Raw genomic sequence first — 27,397 nt, forward strand, 5'->3', positions numbered from 1 at the left:
AGCATAGCCATCATTATTGCGGCTTGGTTTTGTTTGTCTCATCATTGGGAATGGTTGGAGTGCGGATAATGTATCCTTCTCCGGGGTTCCAAAATTAGAGAAGTCTATGTTTTTGATGATGGATGAGAATGGGGTTCCTGGTTGAATCGGTCTTGGAGCCCGAAGCCTGATTTTCCAATTTCTTCTTCAAGGCTAGACTCGATTCCTTGACCTATTGATTTGCTTCTTGACTGAGCTGCTTTCTCTTGGATTGTTTCCAATTCCTTGATTTTGGCCAGAGCAGCCGCTAATTGTTGTTCAGCGGTGAGTTCCACCATTTTTGTGTGTGAATATTAATTGAAAGATAATAAGGAGAATTTTATTGGTTGAAGAACTAGATGCCCCACGGTGGGCGCCAATTGTTTTAGCAGGATTTTCCTGAAGGGATCCGGCTTAGTGATGTAGTGATCAGGGTATCTAGTTCTATAAGATTAGAATAGTGTAAATAAATGATAAAGAAGGAAATGAGTATAAAGAATAATGTTTTTATTATTTTGATAGATCTGGCACAATATTGTATGAATATCTGAATGCTCAAGAATAAATAGAAAAAGTATAGGTAGATTAACTGATAATGAATGTCTTTACAATTGTTAAATTCTCCTATTTATAGTTCTATCCTCCCCTAACGTTATAATGAGCAACGTTTATAATCAGCAACCTCTTCCCCAAATTGTAGGAGCTGTTTGCCGGAATAATAGGGCATGCTTCCTATTAGCTCGCTTGACCCGTTCTCAACTCAACCAATCCTTAGCTTTTTCTCTTCTTTCCGTCCAGATTCATGGATTAAATAGTTTTAGGTTTGGACTTGGTCTTCCTTGAGAATAGGGCTCGGTTATTTGGCTTATACAATCGCATTTCTTGTTTATCTGCTCAATCCAGGCTATTTTCTGTAATCCGCCAAGCTATGATATACTGACTGTCAGTCTTCTCTTCCAGGATTTAGCAGACTTCTTGCCATAATATTCTTCACCAGCTAGATAGTAGTTAGTCTTGTCCGGTCTTCGTCTCAATCAATCAGCTTTATTGAGTCGGACCAGGTTATGGTCAGACCAGGTTAAACTGGGCCTAACAACTTCGTCACCCATTAAAGCCATAATCGAGAAGCAATCAAATAATCAAGTCCTTGCGGATCCCATATACGAACTTGGGGGCTTCCAAAGTGTAAATATCATAGAAAGTGAGTTGGCACCCTTATACTATAATCCCTACTCCAACTTGGTGGTCAACCACATTCTCAAAAACCAGGGATACTTCCCTGGAATGCCTTTGAACCCAGTTCGGAAAAACACCTTCGCGCCATACAAGAAAGGCAACTCATCGAGAATACCACTTGGACTAGGGTACAAACCCACAACAGAAGAAGTTCTCGAAATGCTCGCCCAAGTCCAAAACCGCAAGTATGTAGGAGTCCAAATGAGGCCATATCTTCCTACCCTCAATGGATACTTCGTTCAAGAAGGAAGTTCGGAACTCTTCCATGGATTTCCCGAACCTTGGCATTACCTCAAGAAGAAGTTAGCCGGAATCGAGATCTTTCACGATTGCTACTTCATCCCTCCAGAAACGGTTCCTACCGTCAAAACCCGTCAAGCACCTTGCTTAGACGAACAAAGCTGTTAGCCTCTGTTTGGAGAGGACCGATTTGTTAGGGCCGCGCAGATGAGATCATTACTACGATACTTCAAGACGATCGCTTCAACCCCACCGCATTGATCACAGAAATCGACACCAAGCAGCAGAAAGGGTGGAGAAAATCAATCAAATGGACCAACAATCAAGGAAGACTCTTCAAGCTCACCACTGGAGAAGGAGAGATGTTCAAAGAAGAACCGAAAGACGACGAATTCGAATCAGAGTCGGAGTCGGAGTCAGAGTCAGAGTCTAGAGGAGTCATTAGAGAGTCTACTCCTGTCGTCATCCCCACTCCCCTCGTTTCTCCTAGCTTATTTTCGAGTAGTCACAGTAGTTCGGGAAATGCCCCATTCATCGTCCCTTTGCCGCCACTATCCTTGGATCAGTTGGCTTCTTTGTTTCAACTTTACTCAAATCTTAATATGAATAAATCAGGTTCTGCTTACTCTTTGCGTTATCTTGAGTGCAATTCTGTTTATGATGATACTGAGGATGACCAAGACCCAGACTTGACCGAAATACCTCCCTACGTAGCCAAAGAAATACTACAGGAAGGGGAAGGGGGACCTGTAATTGAGGACACCGAACCCATCAACGTGGGAACTGGACTAGAACCCAAAGAACTTAGGATAGGGACTACCTTGAGCTCAACCGAAAGAACCGATTTCATAGACCTCCTAAATGAATTCAAAGACGTTTTCGCTTGGTCCTACAAAGACATGCCAGGGATCGACAGGGATATCGCCGAACATAGGATTCCGATTAAGCCAGGTTTCAAACACTGTGAAACGAAGCTTGACGAATGAGAACAGAGTGGGCTCGAAGATTAAGGAAGAAGTTGACAAACAATTCAAAGCCGGGTTCATCAAAGTTTCCGAGTATTCTGACTGGGTAGCTAACATAGTACCCGTGCCCAAAAAGGATGGGAGAATCCGAGTTTGTGTTGACTTTAGGGATTTGAACAAAGCAAGCCCAAAAGACGACTTCCCTCTACCTCACATCGACATATTGGTAGACAATACTGCAGACCATGCATTACTATCCTTCATGGATGGATATGCGGGTTACAACCAAATCAAAATGGCCATGGAAGACATGCATAAGACCGCGTTCGTCACCCAATGGGGAACCTATTGCTATACAGTAATGCCGTTCGGATTGATCAACGCCGGAGCTACATACCAACGCACCGCGACTACACTCCTACATGACATGATGCATAAAGAAGTCGAGGTATATGTAGACGACATGATCGTCAAGTCCAAGGAAAGAGAGGGACATATTGCGAACCTTCGCAAGTTCTTCACAAGGCTACGGAAGTACAATATGAGACTCAACCCTCAAAAGTGCACATTCGGGGTGACATCTGGCAAACTCCTAGGGTACGTCGTTAGCCAACGAGGCATAGAAATAGATCCTTCCAAAATCAAAGCTCTGATCGAAATGCCACAACCTCAAACAGAAAAAGAAGTCAGAGGATTCCTGGGAAAAGTGTAATACATAAGTCGATTCATATCGAAACTTACGATGATTTGCGAGCCTATCTTCAAGAAGCTCAAGAAAAAAGACCACACCATGTGGGACGACGACTGTCAAAAGGCATTCGACAGAATCAAGGAGATATTGGCTAAACCACCAGTGCTCATGCCACCGCAACGAGATCAACCTCTTGGTTTATATCTCACAGTAACTGAAACTGCCATGGGTGCTATGCTAGCTCAAACTGTAGGAAGTGAAGAAAGAGCTATTTACTATCTAAGTAAGAAGTTCTTGGAATACGAGTGCAAATATTCACAACTCGAAAAGACATGCCTCGCTCTTGTGTGGGCAACAAAGAAGCTACGTCATTACATGCTTAGCTACTCTGTCAAGATATTCTCCAAAATGGATCCAGTCAAATACCTCTTCGAGAAACCCGTTCTCAACGGACGTCTGGCAAGATGGACCATGATGCTCTCCGAATTTGACCTCAAATACGTGCCACTGAAAGTAATAAAGGGTCGCGCCGTCGCCGAATTCTTCTTCGAGAAAATCCCATCAACGACGCACAAACCATAGATACTTGGTCATTTCCGACGAGGATATACTTCAAACGATGTAGACTCTTGGGATCTATACTTTGATGGAGCATCAAACCTAAGAGGATTTGGGATAGGAGTGTTGCTCATTTCTCCCGAAGGTGAGCATACACCGATTCTTTGTCAAACTCGACTTCGAGGTGACAAACAACGCTGCAGAGTATGAAGCTTGTCTCATTGGACTACAAGCGGCGTAAGTTTAGGTATCAAAAACCTACGAGTGCATGGGGATTCATCATCGATCATCAACCAAGTTACGGGATCTGGAAAATCCGAAGTGAAAGCCTTGCACCCTATCAAGCCAGGATAGACCAAGTGGCTCAATTCTTTGATCATGTAACCTACTTACACCTACCTCGAGAGGAAAATCAATTTGCAGACGCTCTTGCGAAACTTGCATCCTTGATAAATATGCCAGATTACATGATGGAAATGCCTTTGTGTATCGAACGACGGTCGGAGCCAGCGTATGTCCATCAAATTACCGATGAAGAAGAAATCGCACAAGAACCCTGGTTCCAAGCAATCCTAAACTTCAAGCTTAACGGTACCTATCCGCCAGAAATGGACAAAAGGGGACAACGAGCTATACGCCATCGGCTTCCCAATACATCCTAATGCAAGGATAATTGTACAAAAGAACACCTCTTGGTGTAGTCCTACGTTGCCTTGATCATTCACAGGCACGAAAAGTAATGGAAGAAGTCCACGACGGAGAATGCGGTCCTCACATGAGTGGGCCTATGATGGCAAAGAAAATCACACGTCTAGGGTACTATTGGACCACAACGGAATCCGATTGCATCAAATATGTGAGGCATTGCCACAACTGTCAAATCTTCGGGAACGTACAACACGTCCCTCCTTCGTTGCTCTATACAATGACATCTCCTTGGCCATTCTCCGCATGGGGAATTGATATAATTGGGAAAATAACCCAGCCCGGAACAGGAGGTCCTGTTTCATCCTAGTAGCGATTGACTACTTCACCAAGTGGGTAGAAGCGGCTTCCTACACCGCTCTTACGGCTAAAAATGTGGCAAAGTTCATACAAAACAACATCATCTGTCGATATGGTTGCCCGCATGAGATCATTAGCGATAATGGGTCCCACTTCCAAGCCGAAACCGAACAATTGCTAGCCAAGTACAAGATCAAGCATCATCACTCCTCGCCCTATCGACCACAGACTAACGGCGCGGTAGAGGCGGCTAACAAAAATGTCGTCACAATCCTCAAGAAAATGACTGACAATTATAGAGATTGGCCAAGCAAAATACCCTTCGCTTTGTGGGGGTATCGTACATCGTCAGGACGCCCACTTGGGGCTACTCCTTTCTATTTGACCTACGGCATGGAAGCCGTACAACCAATTGAGCTAGAAATACCATCCTTGCGTATTCTACTAGAAAGTCAAATCCCGGAAGCCGATTGGAAAAGGGATAGATACGAAGAACTCATCCTCTTGGATGAACGTAGGCTACGTGCCTTACATAATGTCCAAACATATCAAGCACGTATCAAACGAGCTTTCAACAAAAGAGTTAGGCCAAGAAACATCAAAGAAGGAGATTTAGTTCTCAAATCGGTTAGAGCTCTTTTACCTGTCGGCCGAGAGGGAAATTCAAACCTAATTGGGCCGGACCATATCTAGTCAAATCCATACTCCCTGTGGGGTGCGGTTAGAATCACGGACACTGGATGGAAATGAGTTTTCAAACCCCACAAATCTCGACCAACTGAAACGATACTATGCCTAGGGTAGAACAGAAACGCGCCTCGCGTAAACCCACGTGTCGCTATTGTGGCACTAAATAAACGGCCCCTGGCCTATTTGAATGTCACTATGCTCTTGCATCTTGGCAAACTCGTCATCCTTATATCATCAAACAAACTGAATTCGCACCTCCAGAGTAAGTAAAGCTCATGCTTGTTTTCTATGTTCATTACAAGCTCTTGCTTCGAACAATTATTCTTTTACATTTACTCGAACTACGCGCAAGGGTTTGATTTCGCTTTCTTTAAGTGAATACGTAGGCAATCCTTCACCGGATTCAACCCGCCATTATATATAAAATAAATGTAAATAGAAGGACATTTGCGTCGCATCTGAAATTCGACAAGAATAATTAAAGAAAATGCCAACGGTTTCATAACCATTTAACCTCTTTTATTTCATTTTCTAATAATAATAGTACGACAAATAATAAAAATAGATAGGCTAGGATTCTAAAAATCCCTCCTTTTTATTACAACAATAATAATAATAATCAAATAATAATAACTAAGACTTGGGCTATTCCTCCATCTTTCCCTTGCCCTTGTCGTTCTTGTCATATTTCTTGTCACGACCTCGAGCCGGGCGCTCTTGCACCACTTCAGACCTAATCACCAACGGTCTTTCTCGAGGCCTGACTCTCCCGTTCTTGTCAACCACCATCTCTGCGGCAGGAGTAGTCTTTGATTTCTTCGAAGGATGAATGACTTGAAAGCCGGCTTCTTCTTCTCCTTCGGTCAGATGTTTCCCTTTCTCTTTCTCTCCCTCGCGCACCTTGTAATCAACGGGCTCGCGCCTCCTCAGTCTTTCGCGCTCTTCCGAAGTTGCAGCCTTCCTCCACCTCAGATAAGAGTCCGACACCCACAAGGCATTGGAGGAGAAGCTCAGGAACCACATGTTTCTCTGGGCCCATTTCATAGCCCACTCTCTTCGGCTCTCGGTAGTCAACGCCATAGCGATCTCATGGGACGGTGTCAAGCCTAGGGATCATCTGCTTCAACCCAACTTGCCTCATCAACCTCTCAGGAAAGATGCACACCATAAACTCCAATCCAGGGATGCGCACGGACCTAGTGGGATCTAAAGAAGACACCCCAGTGACAGACTTGAGGTGCCACCACGGTACAACCCACCTGATCAAAGGGCCGTCATCAGTCTTTAGCTTGTTCTTCCAATAGTCGCAGACCCGGGTGAAGTCCACCATGTACAGCCGTGTCCTCATCGAAATCATACGAGAATGATAGGAAAGTGCATGAACTGGGGGCTCAAGCAATCGGAGCCGTTCCATGAGCCAAACCTACCAAGACAGGTATTAGACACCAAAAAAAAAAAAAAAAAAAAAAAAAAAAAAAAAAAAAAAAAAAAAAAAAAAAAAAAAAAAAAAAAAAAAAAAGAGAGAAAAAAAGAAGGTGTTCTTTTACCTGTAGGATAACGGGACTTCCCAAGAACGGCAGATCGCGGTTGGATTTCCTATTATCCAAACCCAAAATGATCTCCCCTAAGCACAGACAAGCTGGGCTCCTGCGCAGCTCCATTTGCTCAATAAGGCTCAAAAGGCGAGGATCACCTCTCAAGTCCTCATCAACATGTCCCTGAAAGACATACACATGCAACAAACAGAAGCCAAATGCTCTCCTTCTAGCAACATAAGAGACAGTAGGGTCGGCCCTGTTGATGAATCGGTCTATAAAATCCAACATCCGCACGCCTTTCGGGGTAACAAGACGATCTACCTCGAGTCTAGTCAGTCCAAGCAAATCTCTGAACTTACTCTTATACCCTTGAGCAGTAGAAGGGATGGCAGGTAAGTGTTCGGGGTCCCACCCGCCAATAGCAGCAATTTCCTCTGGAAAAGGACAAATATCACCTCCTGGAAAGGCGAATACATGATAATTTGGATCCCAATAATCAAGGCAAGCATCTAAGAACGGTTTCACTACCTTGATGAGTTTCAAACTCAATAAAGACCCAAGATTATAAGCACCCATGTCGTGCTTTTCCGTGTTCGAAAACTCATTAGTCCATTCCTTCAAGCGAACCTCCAAAGTATTCATGATGATAATTTTCTCTTGAAAATTTATTTTAGGAGTTTTAGGAGAAGCGACGAAGAAAAGACGGAAGAATTATATGATTCAAAGCTTCGGCGACGCTTCTATTTATACTAATTTGCTGTTTCCAAAATCCGTCAGAACAAACCCATCTGGGAACAGCGCGGCGCCCTGCGCCTCTTCAAAGGGACGCGGCTCATGTCGCGCGCCTCTTCCCCTGTGCTCACTCCTGTAATTTCCGCGTTTGGATCTTTCCTAATTCTATAACACGCGTGATTTCCTATTCCTAGGGGATTTTATTTTGGTAAACTACGGAAGTTTACCATGTTTTGGGATTTCCTAATTTCGCGGGCACGCATTTCGAGGCGACATTGACATTCTCGCCATTTTATCACATTTGTGTATTTAATTGTCCATTTAATTCTTTTTATTATTCAAACATTTATATATTTATTTCATTTTCTACATTTTCTAACTTATAAATTTCTATTTTTCTTTTTTTTTTCGGGGGTAACCCTCCCTACCGTCCGGTCATTTCCGGTCATTTCCGGCAAATTTTTTGCATTTTTGCGTTTCTTTTGAGTCTCATTGTGCGCTAATTAAAGGCCTTATGTGTATATAAAATGTATGAATCGCGTGATTTCCCATGTAAATTTCGGCAACATAACGGCATAAACCGTTATCTACCAAAACCTGTTCAAAGAACTAACCTGCAGGTACAAACAAACAAACCCAAAGAAAGAAAGGCACTCGGGCCATCATATATACAACAAAAAAGCAAATATACAAGAATCGGGGCTCGCGCCGAACAAGTCCAGATGCACAAGCAAACTGGGGGCTTGCGCCCCGACCAAATCCAAAGACCAAGTAAACTGGGGGCTTGCGCCCCAAACCGAGTCCGAAAATGTTTCAAAATCAAAATATACAAATCTACAAAACTACACAAGCTCTTTGCTGGGCACCCTCCAACTCAAAGCAACTCTCGCCATCGAGCGGCGATCTCGGCATCCCGAACTCGAGCTCCCTCGACAAGCGAGCCGTCTCCTCCCGAGCCTGGGCCAACTCTCGTCCCGACTCGTTTGTCACCCCGCAAACAAAGAACGAATTGGCTCATGTCAATCAACTCAATTGGAAAACCAAAAATCAAAAAAAAGAAGATCGAAAAATGGATATAAAGGTTCATACCTGACGACCTCGACCGCCGACGAGTGCCTCAATGGCCGTAGCTCGTAGCCGGTTGGCCACCCTCCATAGTGCCACGAACCGAGATGGCGCGACCTGCATTTCAAAAGGAAACTCTCAAAGAAATTAAACAAATTCAGTCAAACGTGTTCTTACACGAAAACCATGCAAAATGGGAGCTCACCCTCCGAATCAGATGCTGCCAGTCATCTAGGCCAGCATCCGTCACAGCTACGTCAAAATCACGCAGCTCGGAGATCGTCGTCCTCCCAGTGGCGTCAGTGTACTCGAGGGTCTCGGGGTACTCTGGGGGCTCGATGCCCGCCGCCTCAACCTCCTGAAAAGACAAATAGCTCTCATCAATCGACGATCTTTCGTCGCAAGTCTCGAAAATCAAATCAACAAGAAAACAAACAATACTCACCACTACCGGCCAATAGGCCAACCTCCCGTAAAGGAACGCTGAGTAATCCTCCTCAGGGAGAAGAAGGTCGTCGCCACCGACACCGGCCAAGTCCGCCTCCCTCTCAGCCTCGGAGGGCTCCCTGAACATCGTCCTAGGAGGATCGACGGGAACCGTCAACGCACCCGAAAGCACCGACGAGCTAACCGCTCGCCCGGATACCATACAGACCCATCGACGTCCACAACAAAGGCCGACTCGAGCTCCTAGGACGAAGGGTCTCAGCAACAAAGGGAGGCGCTCCAGCGTACTCCGCCCAAGGTCTGGGCACCCACTGTGACAATATGAAGGCAAAGGTCATTCCTATGATCAATTGAAAACAAAATATGAGAAGATGTGAATGAATACAAATGGGATACTCACGTTGCCTTTCACCAAGGGCGTTCACATCCCGCCGGAGACGTTGTGAGAAGAACGCTTGCTCTTCGTCCGGCACATGACCCAATCCCTCACCACGGGATAGGCCCTCTCCAACGGCTCCGTCCTCTTGGGCGCGAGGCCCGGAAAGTAGGAGTACACCCACGCCTGTAAAACAAAATGGTCAATGACGATCTTTGATAAAAGAAAGGAATTTACGTTGATCTAAAGGAAGGTTCATACCTCCAACAAGTAGTCCAGTCCGACAGCGCGCCAGGAGAAGTCCCCTTCTCCATCGCTCGGGCGAACCATGGCCCTCATAAAGCGGATGAGGACCGCAAAACCAGCGATGACCAGCCCCAACGCCCTAAGGAACTCGGTCGGAAAGAAAGGGGAGAAGCTTCGTCGACAACCTCTCACCCTTGTCTCCGAGGTAAATCGAAGACAAGAACCACCAAAGCCACGGGCACGAGCCCTCCGCTCTTTGCACAAGGAGGAGGAGCCGTCTCCCTCCCATCGATCATCACCGATGCCGGGGTCTTCCCCGCAAAGTAATCTCGAACATAGGTACTGGGTACCAAACCCGGCACCGCAACGGCCTTCGGCGACAGGTTCCAGCCGATCAACCTCCTCGCCTCGGCCGAGTCCGCCTCATGCCAGCCTCCGCCACACCATCTCCTCGGTCCCGCACTGCGGACCGTAAATCATGCCGTAGTCCTCCAAGGTGACTCCCACCTCACCAAAAGGCGGGTGAAACGTGGAAGTCGTATCCCAGAATCGATCCAAGAAAGCGCGGACCAAGCTAAGGTTGGCCCGCAACTTCCTCTTCACGATATCCCTCCAAACGAACAGGAGAGGACCAAACGCTCCGCGCTCGATCATGGCCCTCTCCTCCTCCGACAGCCGCTCGTAATGCTCCATCGCGTCGTATACCCGAGAACGACCGGATGTTCCCGGCCTCCTATTGAGATTTGAAACAAAGCTATCTTTAGTTTTGAATAAATTTAGAAGAGATTTGAACAAAAATGGAAAAGGATAGGTAATGAGTTAGGGAATTCCTATTTACCAAGCTCTTCACCGTCCTGTAGGACAAGTGACCCTCTGCAGCCCACACAAGGTGCCTACTCTCCCAAGTCTCGGCCACGCAGAGCACCTCTCGCTGGCGACCCCCTCGTCCGAGGTGGGCCCGTCTCGGAATCTCCTCCTCGTCGCCGACCCTCCTCCTCGGGATCTCCTCTGCAGCGGCCATCCGCGGCGGTGAAGGCTCGCTCTAAAGCCTCCTCAACAACAGCGGCGTCTACGTCCATAGGATCTCTCCCAGAAGTAGAAGCGTCGTCACCTGCAACGATTAAATCAAATCCAGGCCGCGTCACATGACGACAAGCCCTTGTTAAGTAGTTTTCGAGCCTTCAAGGCCCAGAAATCGCCCCTTTCCGGCCATCCTTGGCCATGTTCCCGCCAATTCGATCACTCATGTGATGAATAGGGTCAAGTCAAGTCAAAGTCAAAACCTAGTTCCGAGTTCGGGTCGAAAATTCGGCAGCATTTCGCTATAATGGCGATTATGCCCTAAAAGGTGTCCTGCAAAAGTTGTCACAAACCAAACTTCCGAGATGACAGGAAGTTTACCCATCATCCAAGGGTCCCTACTATCAAATTTCATCGCAAATGGGCAATCCTAAGGCCATTTTCGAAGCAATTTGCGATCTAGCTGTGAAACCGTCTCAAAATTCGCTCAAGGGCTCGAAACTTGATGAAAATTCGAAGTAAATACATGGTTATGTTCCTAACATGGCCTACTACTCGTTTCTAGTATCAATTTGGCATGAAAAATTCATTTGGGGGAAAAGCCCCAAATTTTCGATCAAAAGGGTCGAAAACCCTAATGTTCGCGGCTCAAAAATTCGACAAATATGGAAGATTAATGCAAGATTAAAGCACATACCTCGATTAGTCATATTTTAAGCAAGCTTTTGAATCCAACCTTGATAGAAATGGTGAAGATTTGAGAGAGAAATTGAAGGATTTGTGTTTCGAAATAATGAAATAAAACCTTTCTGATTTCGCGTTTTTACGCGGAATTCTTTGAATTGGGGAACGAGAAAGAAAGGCGTGCTGCGCCTCTTCCAAGAGACGCAGCTCTTGCTGCGCCTCTTCCTTTGTTTCCCTCCTGATGGATTTTCAAAAATCCGTTATGAGTTCGTTACTCGTGGGCCCATCTTTGGTGCGCCTCTTCCTCGATGACATTTTATCACTTTGGTCCGTTTCGACGATTTTCTTTCGTTCCGGCCCATGTTTTATCCAGTGCGACAATATTTCGCAGTATTGTCCGAGTTCATTTTATCCCGCACAGCAGTATTTCACAGTATTGCTCAACCATTTTGTCTGGCGCAGTAGTATTTTGCAGTACTGCTCACTCGAGACTTTCTTTCATGACGATTCAGATGTTCCTAGTCGTCAAATCATTTTATCCGTATGCATAGTATTTTGCGAAGATCGCTCATTCGAAGTTTCCCCTACGACGATCAAGATGTTCCTCGTCGTCGATATGTCCCCAACAAGAGTTCGCTTGAGACCGACGCAAGCAGATTCAACTTCCAAATTTCGCCAGAATTCGCTCGAGACTGACGCAAGCGGATTTTCCCCAGCAGTTTCTACCGACGTCCTGCTGTTTTCAATATCTCTTATTCCCCGCGAAGTTCGATTAAGTCTCAGGTATGGTCTCTTCTTATGGCTGGCGAGCCTCCTTACGTAGTCTAATGGACTTTAAACGACCCTCCCCGATAGTCGACAGACTCTAAAATGTTCCCGACGACAGGTCCTTGGCTCAGACCCCTTGAGCCGCCTCGCGTCGCCATAGTCGTCAGGTTGTAATCTTCGATTGACCTGATGGCTATACTTTGACTTTCGCCTTGTCCAAGCCTCAGTCAAAGTGGGGGCTCAGAGACACCTCGTTTCGCACCCCTCGCAAACCACCGGTGATGATTGGGCCGCATGTTTGATACGCGGAACGATTAGTGACGATTTCGTAAGTTTATCGTCAAGTGATTGCTCAAATATAAATGTCAACCTCTTAGTTGTCATCTACGTGCCGATGCGGTCGTTTTGGCGATAATTAGAGTACATTCGAGTCCAGGATCAAAACCGTCTCCATTTTTTCGATATTTGTTAAATCCCGAGTGGAATGTTTCGGAATGTTAGGATATTTCTATTCCATATTTTATAAATTTTATCTTTTGGCAAATAATATCCCGTAATATTTAAAAAGATAATCGAATAAATCCGTCCTACCATAACTTAAACGCGGAGATTCTTTCTTAAGCAGGAGGAAACCTCCTGGGAACAGACGCAGCAGATGCTGCGCCTCTTCCAAGAGACGCAGTGGCTGCTGCGCCTCTTCCCAGGCCCTTCTTTGCATGATTTACGTATCTTTTTTACATCTTTCCGAGATTCACTTCCAAAGAGTCTCCGAAACCCTATTCCTTCACGTGATTAGTATAAATAGGAGCCTTCGTTCCTCATATTTCTCACGCGAGTGTCCGCCCTTCTCTTCTCCCTTTGCATTCTAGACTTTGTTCTTACTAATTGGCGCCTACGTGCTTAGACTTCCGACCACGTAAGCTCGGATCTTTCCGGGTACCAGCCTCTCCGTTGCATGACCGACCAATTTGACCAACTACACTTAATCAATCTAATTAATCAATCGTTTTCCTCTTACGAGGGCACTCTTTCCTTGCATTCGCGTCGAGCATTCACTAATCGATCTTCTTAGTTCTTCTCGTTCCGTCAACATGTAAGTCTGAGGGTGTATAATTCCTTTTATTTATTGTATTTTATTACTGTATAACAATTGTAAGGTTTATGTCGAAAGCACCTCATTAAAACCGATTTCTAAAAACCGTCTTTAAAACCTGTTTTGCGGATTTCGAGAGAGACAGACAGTCGAGAAAAGACGCAAGAATCGCTGCGCCTCTTCAAAGGAGCGCAGCACTGCCTGCGCCTCTTTTGTGAGGCCGCCGCAGCTTGATTCGCTTCTTTTCTTCTTCCTCCTCAAATCTCTCGCAATTCGTATCAAATTTATTTGTTTTGTTTGTTCGTCTGTTAATTCTCCGTCATAAAATCATAATAATTAGCATGTATATTGTATCATATATTTCATCATTCATTCACATGTTTAATTCATCTAATCCGACTTAAATCTCAAGTAATTCATATTTGCGGGTTTTCGTCACTAATATTCAATTCGAGTTCTAGGGATTCAATTCGTTCATGTTGAGTTTCTGGGGTTCATTGTTGATATATTTTTCATCATGTTCATTGTTAATCCACCATCAATTCATCATGTTTAGTTAACTATTCGCTTGTTTGGTTCGTTCATTAACATCGACCCTTCACATGTTTAATCTGTCTTTTTTCTCCGTCTTAATCATGTTTTGCTATTTTATGACCTCAAATCACATGTTAAATAATCTGTAAATCACTTTCATCCGACTAAATAATATCGATCAGTCCATTAAAATCACCAATTAACGTTAACAATTGCAGTTTTGGCTTCACAGCCAGAGTTCGTCCTTGGAACAGACGCAGCGTTTGCTGCGCCTCTTCCAAAGGGCGCAGTGTCTGCTGCGCCTGTTCCAGGACGACTTCTGTCCCTGAACTCCTTTTCTGCCTTGACCTAGATTAATGAGTTTACGTATTAATTAACTAATATTCGTAGTATCGCTAATTCCTGTTCGTTAATTTGTTATTTTTATTCTTTTGTTCCTTTTTATCAAATTATCCGTTTTAAAGGTATTTTCGACATAAATCAATAAATCCTTTGTAATTAATGTAATTTTCATTATTGTAATTTATTTTATTTATTTCATTGTTTTGTATGCTTCCACATGTAATTGAACATTAAATCTCAACTTCGACCCCAATTGTTTGCCTAATTAATTGTTAACCGACTTAGCTAATTTCACATGTTAGGATTAATCTAATGGATGTTGCATTGCATGCATATAGCCGACGATATATCGAGTACGAATAACTTCCCTAATCATTAGTAGAGGCCGCTATCGAGGCGGGCGGGATTAGGTGTTCGATCAAAAGAGCTTCCTAATACGTACCCTCACCCCTTACTCCAGATCTCCGTGAGCACCCGTGTTCATTGGCATCTACGAGAGTCATTCTAGACATAGAATGCTAAGGGTAACGATTGCTTAGTGTTCATGTCACTACTTTGTGTCTTGACATGACACGAGGTATTCGAACGGTTCCAATTTCCCATAAAAATTGGTGGCGACTCCATACAAAATGCAAACGCTTGTTTTCGAGCCCCTTCACTCCCAAGCGCCCCCGTGGGCGGCCCGCTGTCCACAGTAAGGAATTTAATAACTGCTCCCTCGTCTCATTTGTATAATTCCTTTTTAACTTTAGAGATCCAAAGACGTAAATTTTGACCAATATTTTCTCGTTATATACACAAGAAATAACATCATTATGCAAAGAGAATAAGAATTATCAAATGAAGAGCATAGACACATTCATTGTTATGCCGAACAAAATATGTTAGTAAGTTACCTCTCAAAATTTGACATATTTGGATTGCGATTCTTGTTTAGGTATTGCCATGTTAGACTTTGAGTTGTTCATACCGACAAACTGCATTCCTGGCGCCTGTAATGAAAGGTTTTGACAATAAAAATGGGATTTTGGTGGAATGTTTGATGAGAATAGTCAAATAGGGACAATTAATCTGGGATGTAGTTGAATAAGAAACCGGAGACTTGCCACTTCGACGGTTCCCTGAGCAAAATTCAATGTAGCACCACGCAGTCCAATCAAGTTAGAATTGTTCCCTGAAATGGAAGGTTTTTGACATTAAAAGGATGATCAATAGAACTTAACATTTTTTCACAGTTGTGACTACATTCTTTGTCACAGAAGAGATACTCATTCTCGAATCTCAATTGCTATGCAAAAGATTTAAGCTACACTGAAGCGTGATCGATTCAATGCTGCACGTGCCTCACTCAAGCCATCCGATTTTAGTACAAGAAAGTCAGGTAGTATAATATCAACAGTTGGCTCCGATATTCTCTGGTTAGGGTTAGCCTACAATTATGACAGAAGATATTGATCATTTGTTAATTTGATGTCAAACTTCATAATTAGTCTTCCCAAATCACAGTAAGGTTGGATACTACCATCACAATATCGAGCAGTTATTCTTGGAAAGTCAAAATAAGAATAAAAGAATAATAGGTTACAATAACACATAAAAAAAAAAAAAAAAAAAAAAACTCAACATAATTATATGATATCAAGCCATTACAAAAGTAGTAAAAATAATTTACGTGATTTTCACGAGAAATTAAACTAGTATGAAAACAAAAAAAACAATCATTAAAATTGTCATTTTCAAAGTAATTAAACAATCATTAAAAATCAAAAATAAATACTAAATAAATTTTGAGATTTTATAGTTGGAATAAATTTTACGGATAAAATAATCTTCATTCCTTCAACGTTTGTAATTCACACCATATTCTTTCAAAACAATGCCGACCGATTAATCTACCTTGAATCATAGTTCTCAAGTAAAAATATAAAAATTTCTATTTTGAAAAATTTGTTTTTGGTTGATTTAATTACGTATCTCAACTGTTTTTAATGAAAGAACAATAAAAGGAAACAAATGTCTGGAATGAAGAGAGTATAATAAAAAAACACGTAAAAAAAATCAAAGACAATAACAACAATAATAACAATAATCGTGGCAAAACACTAATAAATGTAGCAATATTAGTGGTATTATACAAATATACGTATTGATTAATATTTTTTTTTACAAGGCCTTTTTGTCCTCAGTACCCAGTGTGATCGCAAGCATGGATTTGCAAAACACTACCAACATCACAACATAGCTAGACCCGTGAATTTCATGGGTAATAAAACTAGTGTAAATAAAAACTCTTTTTTATCTTATTTATTAGGCAAATATCGTTAAGTTAGTGTGAATTTATTATTATTTCGCTTTTTCATAAACTATATTTTTTTTTTCGTTTATTCTTAAATTATTCCACAAATATGATACTTCAAGCCTCAAATTTAATTTAAAATAAGGCTTCCAAATAAAATTTGGAACAAGACCTCCAAATTCTATGAGCCAGCCCTGATGATTTTATCAAGATAATTAGAAACAATGGTGCTCCAATAAGGAGCCATGGCAGCGGTCCCTTCAACAACAATTATAAGTTGCTTATTATTTGTCATTATAGAAATTAATGAAAAATTAGTGTTCTTGATTGTTCAATTTAAGACAAGATTATATGATCATACTTTTCTTGCTTTCTTACTAGCAACTGATTTATTTATACGTTCTAAATCTCAGTCATTTTTTGTAAACATTTTTATGTTTTTTAACAAAATTTGGGCGCGTTGCTTTTTTTTTCAACTTTTTTTTTTTTTCCGTCGGATTAAGGCTCGGTTTGGTATATTTAGAAATGGTAATCGGATTGTTTGAATTGGATCTAATCGTGTTCGCGTCATGATTATGTCCGGTTTGGCTAAGTCGGATCATTTCTTGCTCGGGTTCGGGTCATTTGAATAGAATTGTTGAGAACAAACACAATTTTTGGTGAGGTAACTAAGACAATTAATTTATCAACATAGTCGGGTTTTGCTTGGTTTAGCTCATCCATTTATTATCTGGTCATTACTTTCCAATTACATACCAGTTTGACTTGAATTATAGTCATTATTTAGTGAAATTATAAGGTAATTTAGTACCGTCACTACGTCAAATATGACCATAAATAACGAGCGTGTCACAACGTTTTAATTCATCTAATAACGACACGTGGATTACCGTTTTCCAAATATTGGCGGAAATCTAAACCGCGCTAATAAAAATAACGATTTCCATCGAAAACCGTTGCTATTATAATGTGACAATGGTTGTGTAATAAACCGTTATCAAAAACCTTTAACGGTTTCCAAAAACTCGTTATAGAATCACCTTATCAACGGTTGTTTTTAAGAAAACGGCGTTTCGAAAACCGTTGCTAAATTGACACGAGCAACGGGGTTCTTATGTACCCGTTGTTATTTATCATTTACGGGTTAAAAATAACCGTTGTAAACTTTTTTTCAATGTTTAATATTCAACCAATGCATGTATGTTAAATAATGAACCGTTGTATGCATTATTTTGTTTGACCATTATTATTATTATTATTATCCGTCCATTATTATATTTACACATGCATACATATTTTCCTATAAATATCACATATAATGTGATCAATTAACCATATTCACCAATTCAAAGTTTAATTAATCATAGCCTATATAATTTAATTAAAACTATTATATTTCGATCACCATGTCGTCGTCGTCTTCTACACCCGTTGAATCACAATCAAATACCCGCTATGTTCATCCTATTACCTGTATTATACACAACCTTCTAATCAAATACGATGACAATGGTAAGGCTTTTTCGAAAAGTTTTGGGAAGAAGTTGCACTCTTTTCGTCAAGTGATAAAACGTCACAATAACTGAGTCTCTGACGGAAATTCCGTGAGTAACTTGGAAATACTGATGGAAATTCCGCCAGGCACACAATAATTGTTAGAGCTAGATGCATAATGGATTTGAAATATCTAATACAACTGACGGAAATTCCGTCAGATGTCCTAGTTATGTAACAGCTGGTGTGCGCTGTTGTGTGTGAGAATCATCTGACGGACACTCCGTCAGTAATACCAATGTACTGACGGCGCCATAGACTTTGTCAAAGCGCCAATAGTAGCTGACGAAATTTCCGTTAGGAATTGGTACTGACGTAATTTCCGTCAGAAAACCGTCAGTTTTCCGTGTTTTCTGACGGCTTGTTTTTTCCGTCAGTGTGCCCATCACTATCCCGCGTTTTCGTTGTAGTGTTTTTTTTCCAATTACTCTACCTGTTTGAATTGGATTATGGTCATTATTTAGTGAAATTTATAAGGTAGTTTATTATTAAATATTTTATAAAAGTCGTTCATAATGACAATGATCACAATTCACAAATTCTTGTGTAAGACGATTTTACACAAATTTATCGTAAAATGGACTCCTTCCAAATAATTAAATAAGAAATAAACAATACTATGAACTTTTTACGCGGGCTACGACTGGAGAAGCAGAGATTGTTAAGTCTATCTTACGGCGGTATGAGGCGGCTTCGGGTCAACTGGTAAATCTTGATAAAACCATGGTCTCTTTTAGTAGAGGGATACAGAGGGCACAACGGGAGAGGGTGGCTGATTGTCTCGGGGTTAGAGAGGTGACCGAGCATGATAGATACTTAGGTTTACCTACGGTTGTTGCAAGATCGAAGAAGGCCTTAACGGACATCATTCGGGATAAGCTTAGCAAAAGACTTCAAGGTTGGCGCGGGAAATTATTGTCTAGGGCTGGTAAGGAGGTTCTTATAAAGGCGGTTGCCAATTCACTCCCTACCTATGTGATTAGTGTGTTTCAAATTCCGGCTAATTTTTGCGATGAGCTTAGAAAGGTTGTGTCTCGTTTTTGGTGGGGACATGAGGAAGGAAGGAAGGGTTTGTCGTGGGTTTCGTGGAGGAAACTAACACAACCGAAGTGTGTTGGAGGGATGGGCTTTCGGGATTTCCGGTTCTTTAATCTCGCTCTTCTTGGAAAGCAATGCAAGCTTGGCGTCTCGAGGTAAACCCGACTACTTTGTGGGCTCGGCTGATGAAATCTAAATATTATCCCCATGGGGATTTTATGGGTGCTGTGGTTGGAAATAATCCTAGCTATACTTGGCGAGGTATTGTGGGTGCGAGGTCGGTTCTCGAGCAAGGGATGAGGCGACGTATTGGTAATGGCCGTGGCACACTGATTTGGGGGTATGCGTGGATCCCAAGTACGCAATCAGGCCGTGTCATTTCGCCATGTCCAACTGGCTGTGAGACGATGGAGGTGGCTGAGATGCTGAAACCGAATGGTGGGGGGTGGTGGACCGAGAAACTTATCCAGTTCTTTTTGCCTTTCGAGAGAGAACGAATTACTAATATTCGTCTTAGCTCAAATGAAGCTGATGATTTATGGTATTGGGTGCACGAAAAGGATGGCTTATATTCGGTTCGTACTGCGTATAAAATGTTGGCTGGGGACACGGTTGATATGGCTGACATGTCGAATTGGGAGAGGGAGAAGTGGTTATGGAACAAGCTCTGGAAGGTCCCGGTTTGGCCTCGTGTGAAACTCTTCTTCTGGCAGCTGTGTAATGAAGCATTGGCAACAAGAGCAAATATCGCTTCTCGAGTGGGAGGTGAGTCTTCTTTTTGTTCCTTTTGTCATTCCCATAATGAGTCGAGTCTTCATCTGTTTTGTAATTGTTGGGTAGCTAATTGGGTATGGGAAGGAGTAGGGCTGTCATGTGAAGAAGAGGAGATTAGGGGGAGTGGCGTGAGGGAATGGGTGGAGTATCGATGGAGGGAGATTGGTGAGGCGGAGTATGGGAAGTTTATGGTCGGGTGTTGGGCTCTATGGGAACATAGGAACAGGGTGGTGTTTGATGGGATGAAGGTTGACCCGTCTATGGTGGTAAGAAGGGTGGATGATGTTCTTAATGAGGGGTGTGGCTGGGTGGATTTGGGGGGCAAGAAACACGAGAATGGAGGATGTGGGCGGGCTGATAGTCGGGCTGAAGGATGGGTGGCTCCCCAGAGGGGTGTGGTGAAGATAAATGTGGATGCGGGAGTGCAAGACGGGATTGGTGTGGGTACGGGAGCGATTTGCAGGGACAAACATGGTGCGGCTTTGTGGGGGATGGGTATCAATCGTGAACAATTTTGGGAACCAGCCATTGCTGAAGCAGTTGCAATCCTAGATGTAGTTCAAGAAGCTGCGCGGAGAGGACATCGAGATGTGGTGGTGGAGAGCGATTGCTTGCAGGTTATCGAAGCGCTACAAAGGAAGCGACATGGAAGGAGCATATTTTCGGCCATTTTAGATGACATTTTAGTTCTAAGTAGCTCGTTTAATTCTTTGCGTTGGTCACATACCAGTCGAACCAATAATTGTGTGGCTCATGCACTTGCGCATTTTAAATCTAGCTTTGTAGGTAAAACGGTCTGGGATGGTGACTTGCCACCGATGGTTAACAATGTTGTTCTCTTTGATATTTCGTTATTGAATTAGGCCCTTTTGGGTGTTTTCTTCAAAAAAAAAATGAACTTTGAGTGATGAAGAAGATCAGATATAAAACGGCCGAAAAAAGAATATGTATGAGGGCAAACCATATTGCCACACATCGTGACATCGACTATGCTCTTCCATGGGAATAGGCCAAAAGACGGTGTGGCACATTGGACATGATTTCCCTCAAAGCGAAACAAAATGAAACAATTGCATTAGCAGGAACATCATTTATTTAAAGTTGTACCTTGATTGCATAAACCTTAAATTAGAAGGGGACAATTTTAATATTTTATACAGCACAATATAAAAGGTTCATTTAAAGAGGCTCAGATTTGCCCACGAACCCATTTTCAGTCATACAACCGTGACCCATTCCGTCACCAACAATTTGCTGAGGCTGCGAAATCTGTTGTTGCTCAAGTTGCATGGATGGCTGATGTTGAAGTTGGTATTGCATCATTTGTTGTTGCAAAACATGAAGCTGCTGTTGCATCATTTGCTGTTGTTGTTGCAGCTGCTGAAATTGATGAAGTTGCTGTTGCTGCGACTGCTGTTCCTGGTGTTGTTGGATCGTCACTTGGGTGGGTATTTGTGGCTTGAAAACATCCATATCCTGGTCGATACAAAAAAGAACACGTAAGGAATTAATTAACTACTCTCTCATCTAGTCGTCTCATTTATATAGTCTGTATTTAACTTTTTACGATTGTCCTGATGATTTCATTCCCCATATGTTGTCATAAATTACAGAAATATTATGTCTATCATTAACAGACAAAAGAAGCAGGAGCAGCATACCCCAGGTAAAAGCATTGCTATCAAGCGGCTTGCTTTATCCGAAACAGACAACAGCAAAGTTTGAGACGGTAACTCGATGACTGCACACTATATATACATAAACAGAAGCAAATTAATTTAACCACTATAATAAAAGAAATAAGTTATCCTTACAAATGGAAACAAGATTAAGGATACTGCAGATCAGTTAACTCCACTATCGAGGGTCGAGACCCAGACTTTCATAGAAATTGATTCTTGGACCTAAATCTTGAAAATGTCCAGGTCCGATCCTTTAAGTGCGTTTTAATTGGATAGTGCTTCTCTAGAATGGCAGGAATGGAATGCTATATAAATGGAGCACCCTCGACACCGAACAAGTAAAAATTGTGCTGCCTGAATTTTTACATTTTGTAAGAATAGCTCAGATTAAGAGCCAACTTACTAGTTTCTTTTCTTGTAGCTGTGAAAGAAATCCATGCTGATTCATTGCTCTGAAAACAAGGAAATCAGCTTCGCAAGAATACCGCCTGAAGTAAGATATACAACAAATAATGAAGTTAGAGAAACATCTTCATACAAAGATGCATTTGTCATATAAAGAGATTCTTAAGTCTGCAGATTAATGCGAGGGAAGGAAATAGGGAATTACGTGTTATTCATGTGATCCTGAGATATAAGACGAATTATATGCATGGTTGTTGGCCAGTTTTCTGCAAGCCTGGAATTCAAAATGAGAGAGTTTATTAGACATTTAAGCAGAAGAGCATATCCAGATCCAACGGAAGGCACTGTATCCGGCTCCTGAAGCAGAATTTGAAACAAAAATCAGCTGACAATTGAAAGCATGAGATTTGGCAAACCATAAAGGAAAGATAAATACGAAAGACTTGCCACTTTGACAGTTGCCTGAGCAACATTCCCCATAGATCCGAGCGGTCGATTCAAGGTAGATCCGTTTGCTGCAATAGAAGGTTGTCAATTAAAAAGGTTACTCCCCCATACTAGTTACATTGTCCCCATTCGACTTCAGTGGTCAAACAATAACACCTTTGGCCAATATTTTCTGACAATATACAATAGTTCCAAATTTTGAAAAACGATAATATGGAAATAGTTTTAGTTTTTTTATAAATATGCATAGAAATTTTACAGTGCTTCTGTTTATATTTGAATAAATTAATGGTTTACGCCGACATCAATTGACCATTAAAGTAAAATAGGGAGGATAAATTGAAGATGGAGGTAGTATTTGACATCAGAAGTACAGAATATAACATTGTAACTCCATGAAGTTTATGATAACACCGTTATAATGTACAACTGTGTCATGAAACGAAGATTCGTTCTTGAATCTCAACTGAAACACCAAAGCTTTGGAGCTAAACTGAATAGTAGGTATGTTTTTTTTGTTTTCGAAAGTAATAAAGAATACCGATTGGTGGCTACCAAACTCTGGTGTTATTATGGAAAAGAAGTGAAACCTTGTTGAGACACTGGTATGTGCGACGCTGAATTGTTCAGACCAACAGATTGCACTCCTAGTACCAACTGAGGCATTCCTGGCTCCTGAAGAAGAATTTGAAACATATAGCAGATAATTGAAAGAATAAGGTTTTAGTAAACCACAAAAGAAATACTCCTTCGATCCCATTTTTATTGTCCCTGTTCGATATTGGTGGTCAATCAATGTTGACGTTGACAGATATTTTTCTTACAATATACAATAGTTCAAATTTTAGAAAAATGGTCAAAGTTGACATGAGTCGATGACCACCATCAAATAGGGACAATTAATCCAGGACGTATTTGAACAAGATACCGGAGACTTGCCTCTTTGACGGTTCCCTGAAGAACATTCCATGTAGAGATGGGTGGTCCAATCACGTTAGAACTGTTCACTGAAACGGAAGGTTTTTGACATCAAAGTATGATCTACACAACTTACATTTTTCTCTGCTAGATGTGAGATGCTATATTCCAATTGTGACTATATTCTCAGTTCCAACTGTCACAGAAGAGATACTCATTCTCAAATCTGAATTGCTATGCAAAAGCTTCGAGTTACACTTTAGTCAGAATGTAATTTATAACTGCAGCTATAGTTTCAGAGTTATGAAAAGCCGAAGGAGAGGATCTTTTTGTAAGAATGTAAGTGACACCGTCTTTTTTTTTTTTTTTTTTTTTTTTTTTTTTTTTTGGTGTAGAAGACCTAACAGTCGAATCAATCAGTAATTCCGATTATGCACCAGGATTGCAATAACAACCCGATGACAGAAACGGGAGGGTCAGAGCCGGGAGGTAGAATTCAGACAGGGGTTCTTACTTGGTGACATGCATGATTGACTCAATGCAGCACAAGCCTCACTGAAGCCATCCGATATTAATACAAGAAAGTGAGGTAGCTTAATAGCAACAACTGGCTCCGATATTCTTTGGTTAGGCTTAGCCTACATTATGAAAGAAAAGATTGATCATTTGTTAATTTGATGTCAAACTTCGTAGTTTGTCATCCCAAATCATAATAAGAAACACTGCCGAACTGTTGTTCATAACAAGACAAGGTATTAATCTTACTCCTGGAGTCCTGGTCTCACTTTTAGCCAATAGATCAAAGACTTGGTTACAATGACAACCCTACCAAATAGAAACCGGCCTGCTGTCTATACCCTGCTCAAGCTACGCAAATGAGCCTTGCAGTCACCTATGGAATATAAATAAAACCCAAAAAAAAAAACGCTACTCCGTATTTTCTTAATGTCCACCCACTCTTTTCACTACCTTTCCTACCTTCACTTTCTGACTATCATACATCCGTTTTCTAGCTACATTTCGTTTGAGGATGATAAAAGTTCAATATTGTAAGTTTTTTTTTACTCAGTTAACTTAGCTTAGTAATAGAAATCAATGCAATGAAAAGTTACTACCATCACAATACCGAGCAGTCATTCTTGGAAAGAAATTTCACAAAGTAGACAATTACACATAAGGTTGGATGCTTACTGCATTGTAAATGGCTTTAAGCTTTGGTAGCTGTTTGGGACAGATGACTGACAAGGTGACAGAGCACTGCAAGCAAAGCAAAGTTAAACTCATGCATGTCACAACCAAATCAGAGAGAAAACAGAAGGGGGGGATACTACATAGAGCCTAGACAAATCCAAATTTCATCCAGTACCTGTCCAAACCACGTGGACACTGTCTCAGCGTCATATAAAAGATTTTCCGTTTGTGCTTCATTGATTTCCGACTGCTCCATTATTTCAATAGCTGGTCGGTATACTGGTGTCGGCAAGGGATAAGGGTCACTGGCAGTTACAAGAATGCACTGCCTTTTACCATCCAAATTCTGCTGAGCCTGATACCCATTTTGAGGGATAGCAAACATCTGGCATGCAACCGAACAGAATCAAAGTTGGTACATGACTAGAACGATGACATAAGTGCAGCAAAATGTGTCATCTAATTAATTGTATGCAGATACAAAACTCACTCAAACCTGACACCACATCTTATAGTTCCTAGGACAAATGGTGTTGCGATCATGTTTCCCTTTCTAGAGCAATAGAGAGAATGCACACAGAAATTATCCTACTGCGGCAAAACAAAACGAAATAAGAGCATTAAATATTAGCAAGTAGAAACACAAACCATTAAAGCCTCAGCTAGACCTTCTGCAGTTGCAACATCATTTGATTCACCACCGGAAAACGATAGGGAAGAAAGCCAGCCAGAGAATTGGTTTACGTCTCTAGTCCAGCCACTTCGCTGAATTAGGAAGGCTGATTAAAAGAGAGAAGAAAAACCTGTTCAGACTTCAGTGTCTTTAACAATTACTCGTATACAACTGAATTTATTCGTACATAGCCTTTTTCGTGCATTAGCCTTGAAATAATAGTACCATTATAATAGAAATGTCTGACAACAACCGAAATGTAGAAAAAAGAGCCACCAAAACCACATTCAAGAAGTTATTTTTAGTATTACGAAAGAGAGTTAATCAAGCAAGGCTTTACGGAGTTTGGAGCATCAAACAACTAATATTCAAGTATACGCACCAGAATAAGGTCCATGTGCATTAAACATGACCAAGGCAAGCTCAAACGTTGAACCAGAAGCTGCTGAAGAAGAAAAATTCTGCATATTAAGAAGCAACGGTTTAACAGACAATGTAACTTTGTAAGGATGATTATTAAGGTTCAAAATGCCAACCGGAAGTCCTTAACATAAATTTCACAAGCAACATGCCTCAACAATTTTTTTGAAGATCATTTTCAGATACCAAAATGTAAAATCAACAAGGATAACTCATAACGCTTTGCAGAGGTGCATGGCTGATTGGATGGACGGATGAGGAGGAGAGATATGCTCTACAAGCTGCCGACAAATTACTTTCATGCCCGATTGAGCATATCACGTTTATCTTGCACATAATCAACAGTTTTTCTCACATTGGTTGGACTTCCTATATATCACCAAGTTCTTAAAACATTTTACAGTTCAGGAAGCATAAGTTAAACTCACAATCCTATTTCTCAACATTTAAGTAACTTCTATATTATTCGACTTATCACTTCAAGCGCTAAACGGGTGTCCAGCACCTTTAACAATCCGACACTTCTCTTAAACGCCTTAATTAAGAATTTATTTTCTATATGTGTTCTGTACCCATACACTCATTATAATTAGTACAAAATCCGAGTATCTCGAAAATTAGTAAAAATTGCCCTTTCCTAACAGTATAGTCCTTTCTTCTCTCAACTCACTTCCAACGAAACGACTGCAAGACCATCATACTATATAGTTAGAGTTAGAAGTCTTATGGATTGACAATTTGGTAGCTCACGACAAGCCTGAACACCGGCCTAACGAGCCAATTTGCTTTATTGAACCCCTAATGCCGCAACTGTGGCTTTTGTTCATTAAATTCAATTCACTCCATGTACCCCAAAAGACCCACCTTCCAAATTTCACATACTTCATAAATTTTGCAAACTATACTATGAGAGCGTCCTATGATGCAACCGTATAAAACGTGACCATCTTATGGTAAAAGTTAACCATTTTATTTTAAAATTTTGATCATTTTTAAAGTGACTAGTTTTTAAACTTGGTCACTTTTTAGCATATAGTGGTCACGTTTATCATAAAATTGTCCACTTTTTTCTTTCACACCAATACACCATACCACGGTCCACACATCAACTACTGGATAAATTTTGGGGGCATTTGATATGAACTTTTGGAATGAAATGAAATGTATTAAATTAAGTCACTAAGCATCGTAGAAAATTGAAGCATCTTCTATTTATATTCTTTTGAGGGGAATTTCAATCAAAGTAAACAAATGATTTGGGGCCAGCTGGAAATTCTCGTCCCATAACATCAAATCCCGATTCCGCCACACTAACCAATTACTCAACTAGCACTAATTAAAAACAGCAAACAAAAACGTAAATAATTAACCTGATGATTTTGTCAAGGTAATTAAAAACAATTGTAGTCCAGTAAGGAGCCATGGCAGCAGTCCCTTCAACCACAATTATGAGTTGCTTATCCGCCATTATATAAATTAATGGATGAATTTTAAGAGAAGATTATGAAATTATGATCAAACTTTTATTGATTTACCAATTTCCTACGATGCGTTGTTAAAGACTTGAAAAAGCACACTTAATCTCAGTCATTTTTTAACAATTTTGTGTTTTTTAGTCAAAAAATGTAGGTTTGGGTGGGCATAATCCCGTGCGGACTGGGAAAATGGACCGGTCCGGACCAGAATTTACCGGATCGGAATCGGAATTAAAAATTCTGGTCAGGTCCCCGGTCCAACATTTTTAAAGAATC

At 41.4% G+C, this 27,397-nt stretch overlaps 1 protein-coding gene across 1 annotated transcript; it reads right to left on the reverse strand.

The window, feature by feature from the left end:
* Positions 1–21,022: 21,022 nt before the first annotated feature.
* On the reverse strand, positions 21,023–27,114 carry LOC141654919 (mediator of RNA polymerase II transcription subunit 25-like). Its single transcript, XM_074462027.1, has 13 exons — positions 27,046–27,114; positions 25,609–25,687; positions 25,202–25,332; positions 24,729–24,938; positions 24,554–24,619; positions 23,877–24,000; positions 23,384–23,451; positions 23,035–23,119; positions 22,445–22,512; positions 22,203–22,354; positions 21,996–22,080; positions 21,572–21,658; positions 21,023–21,386 (listed from the first exon to the last, which is right to left on the reverse strand). Exons 1-13 carry the CDS (start codon positions 27,112–27,114, stop codon positions 21,090–21,092), a joined length of 1,521 nt encoding a protein of 506 aa, XP_074318128.1. The 3' UTR covers positions 21,023–21,089.
* Between the last annotated feature and the right edge of the window lie 283 nt (positions 27,115–27,397).

This window comes from Silene latifolia, chromosome 5 (assembly GCF_048544455.1).
Source record: "Silene latifolia isolate original U9 population chromosome 5, ASM4854445v1, whole genome shotgun sequence".
In the NCBI taxonomy this organism is placed as follows: Eukaryota; Viridiplantae; Streptophyta; class Magnoliopsida; order Caryophyllales; family Caryophyllaceae; genus Silene; species Silene latifolia.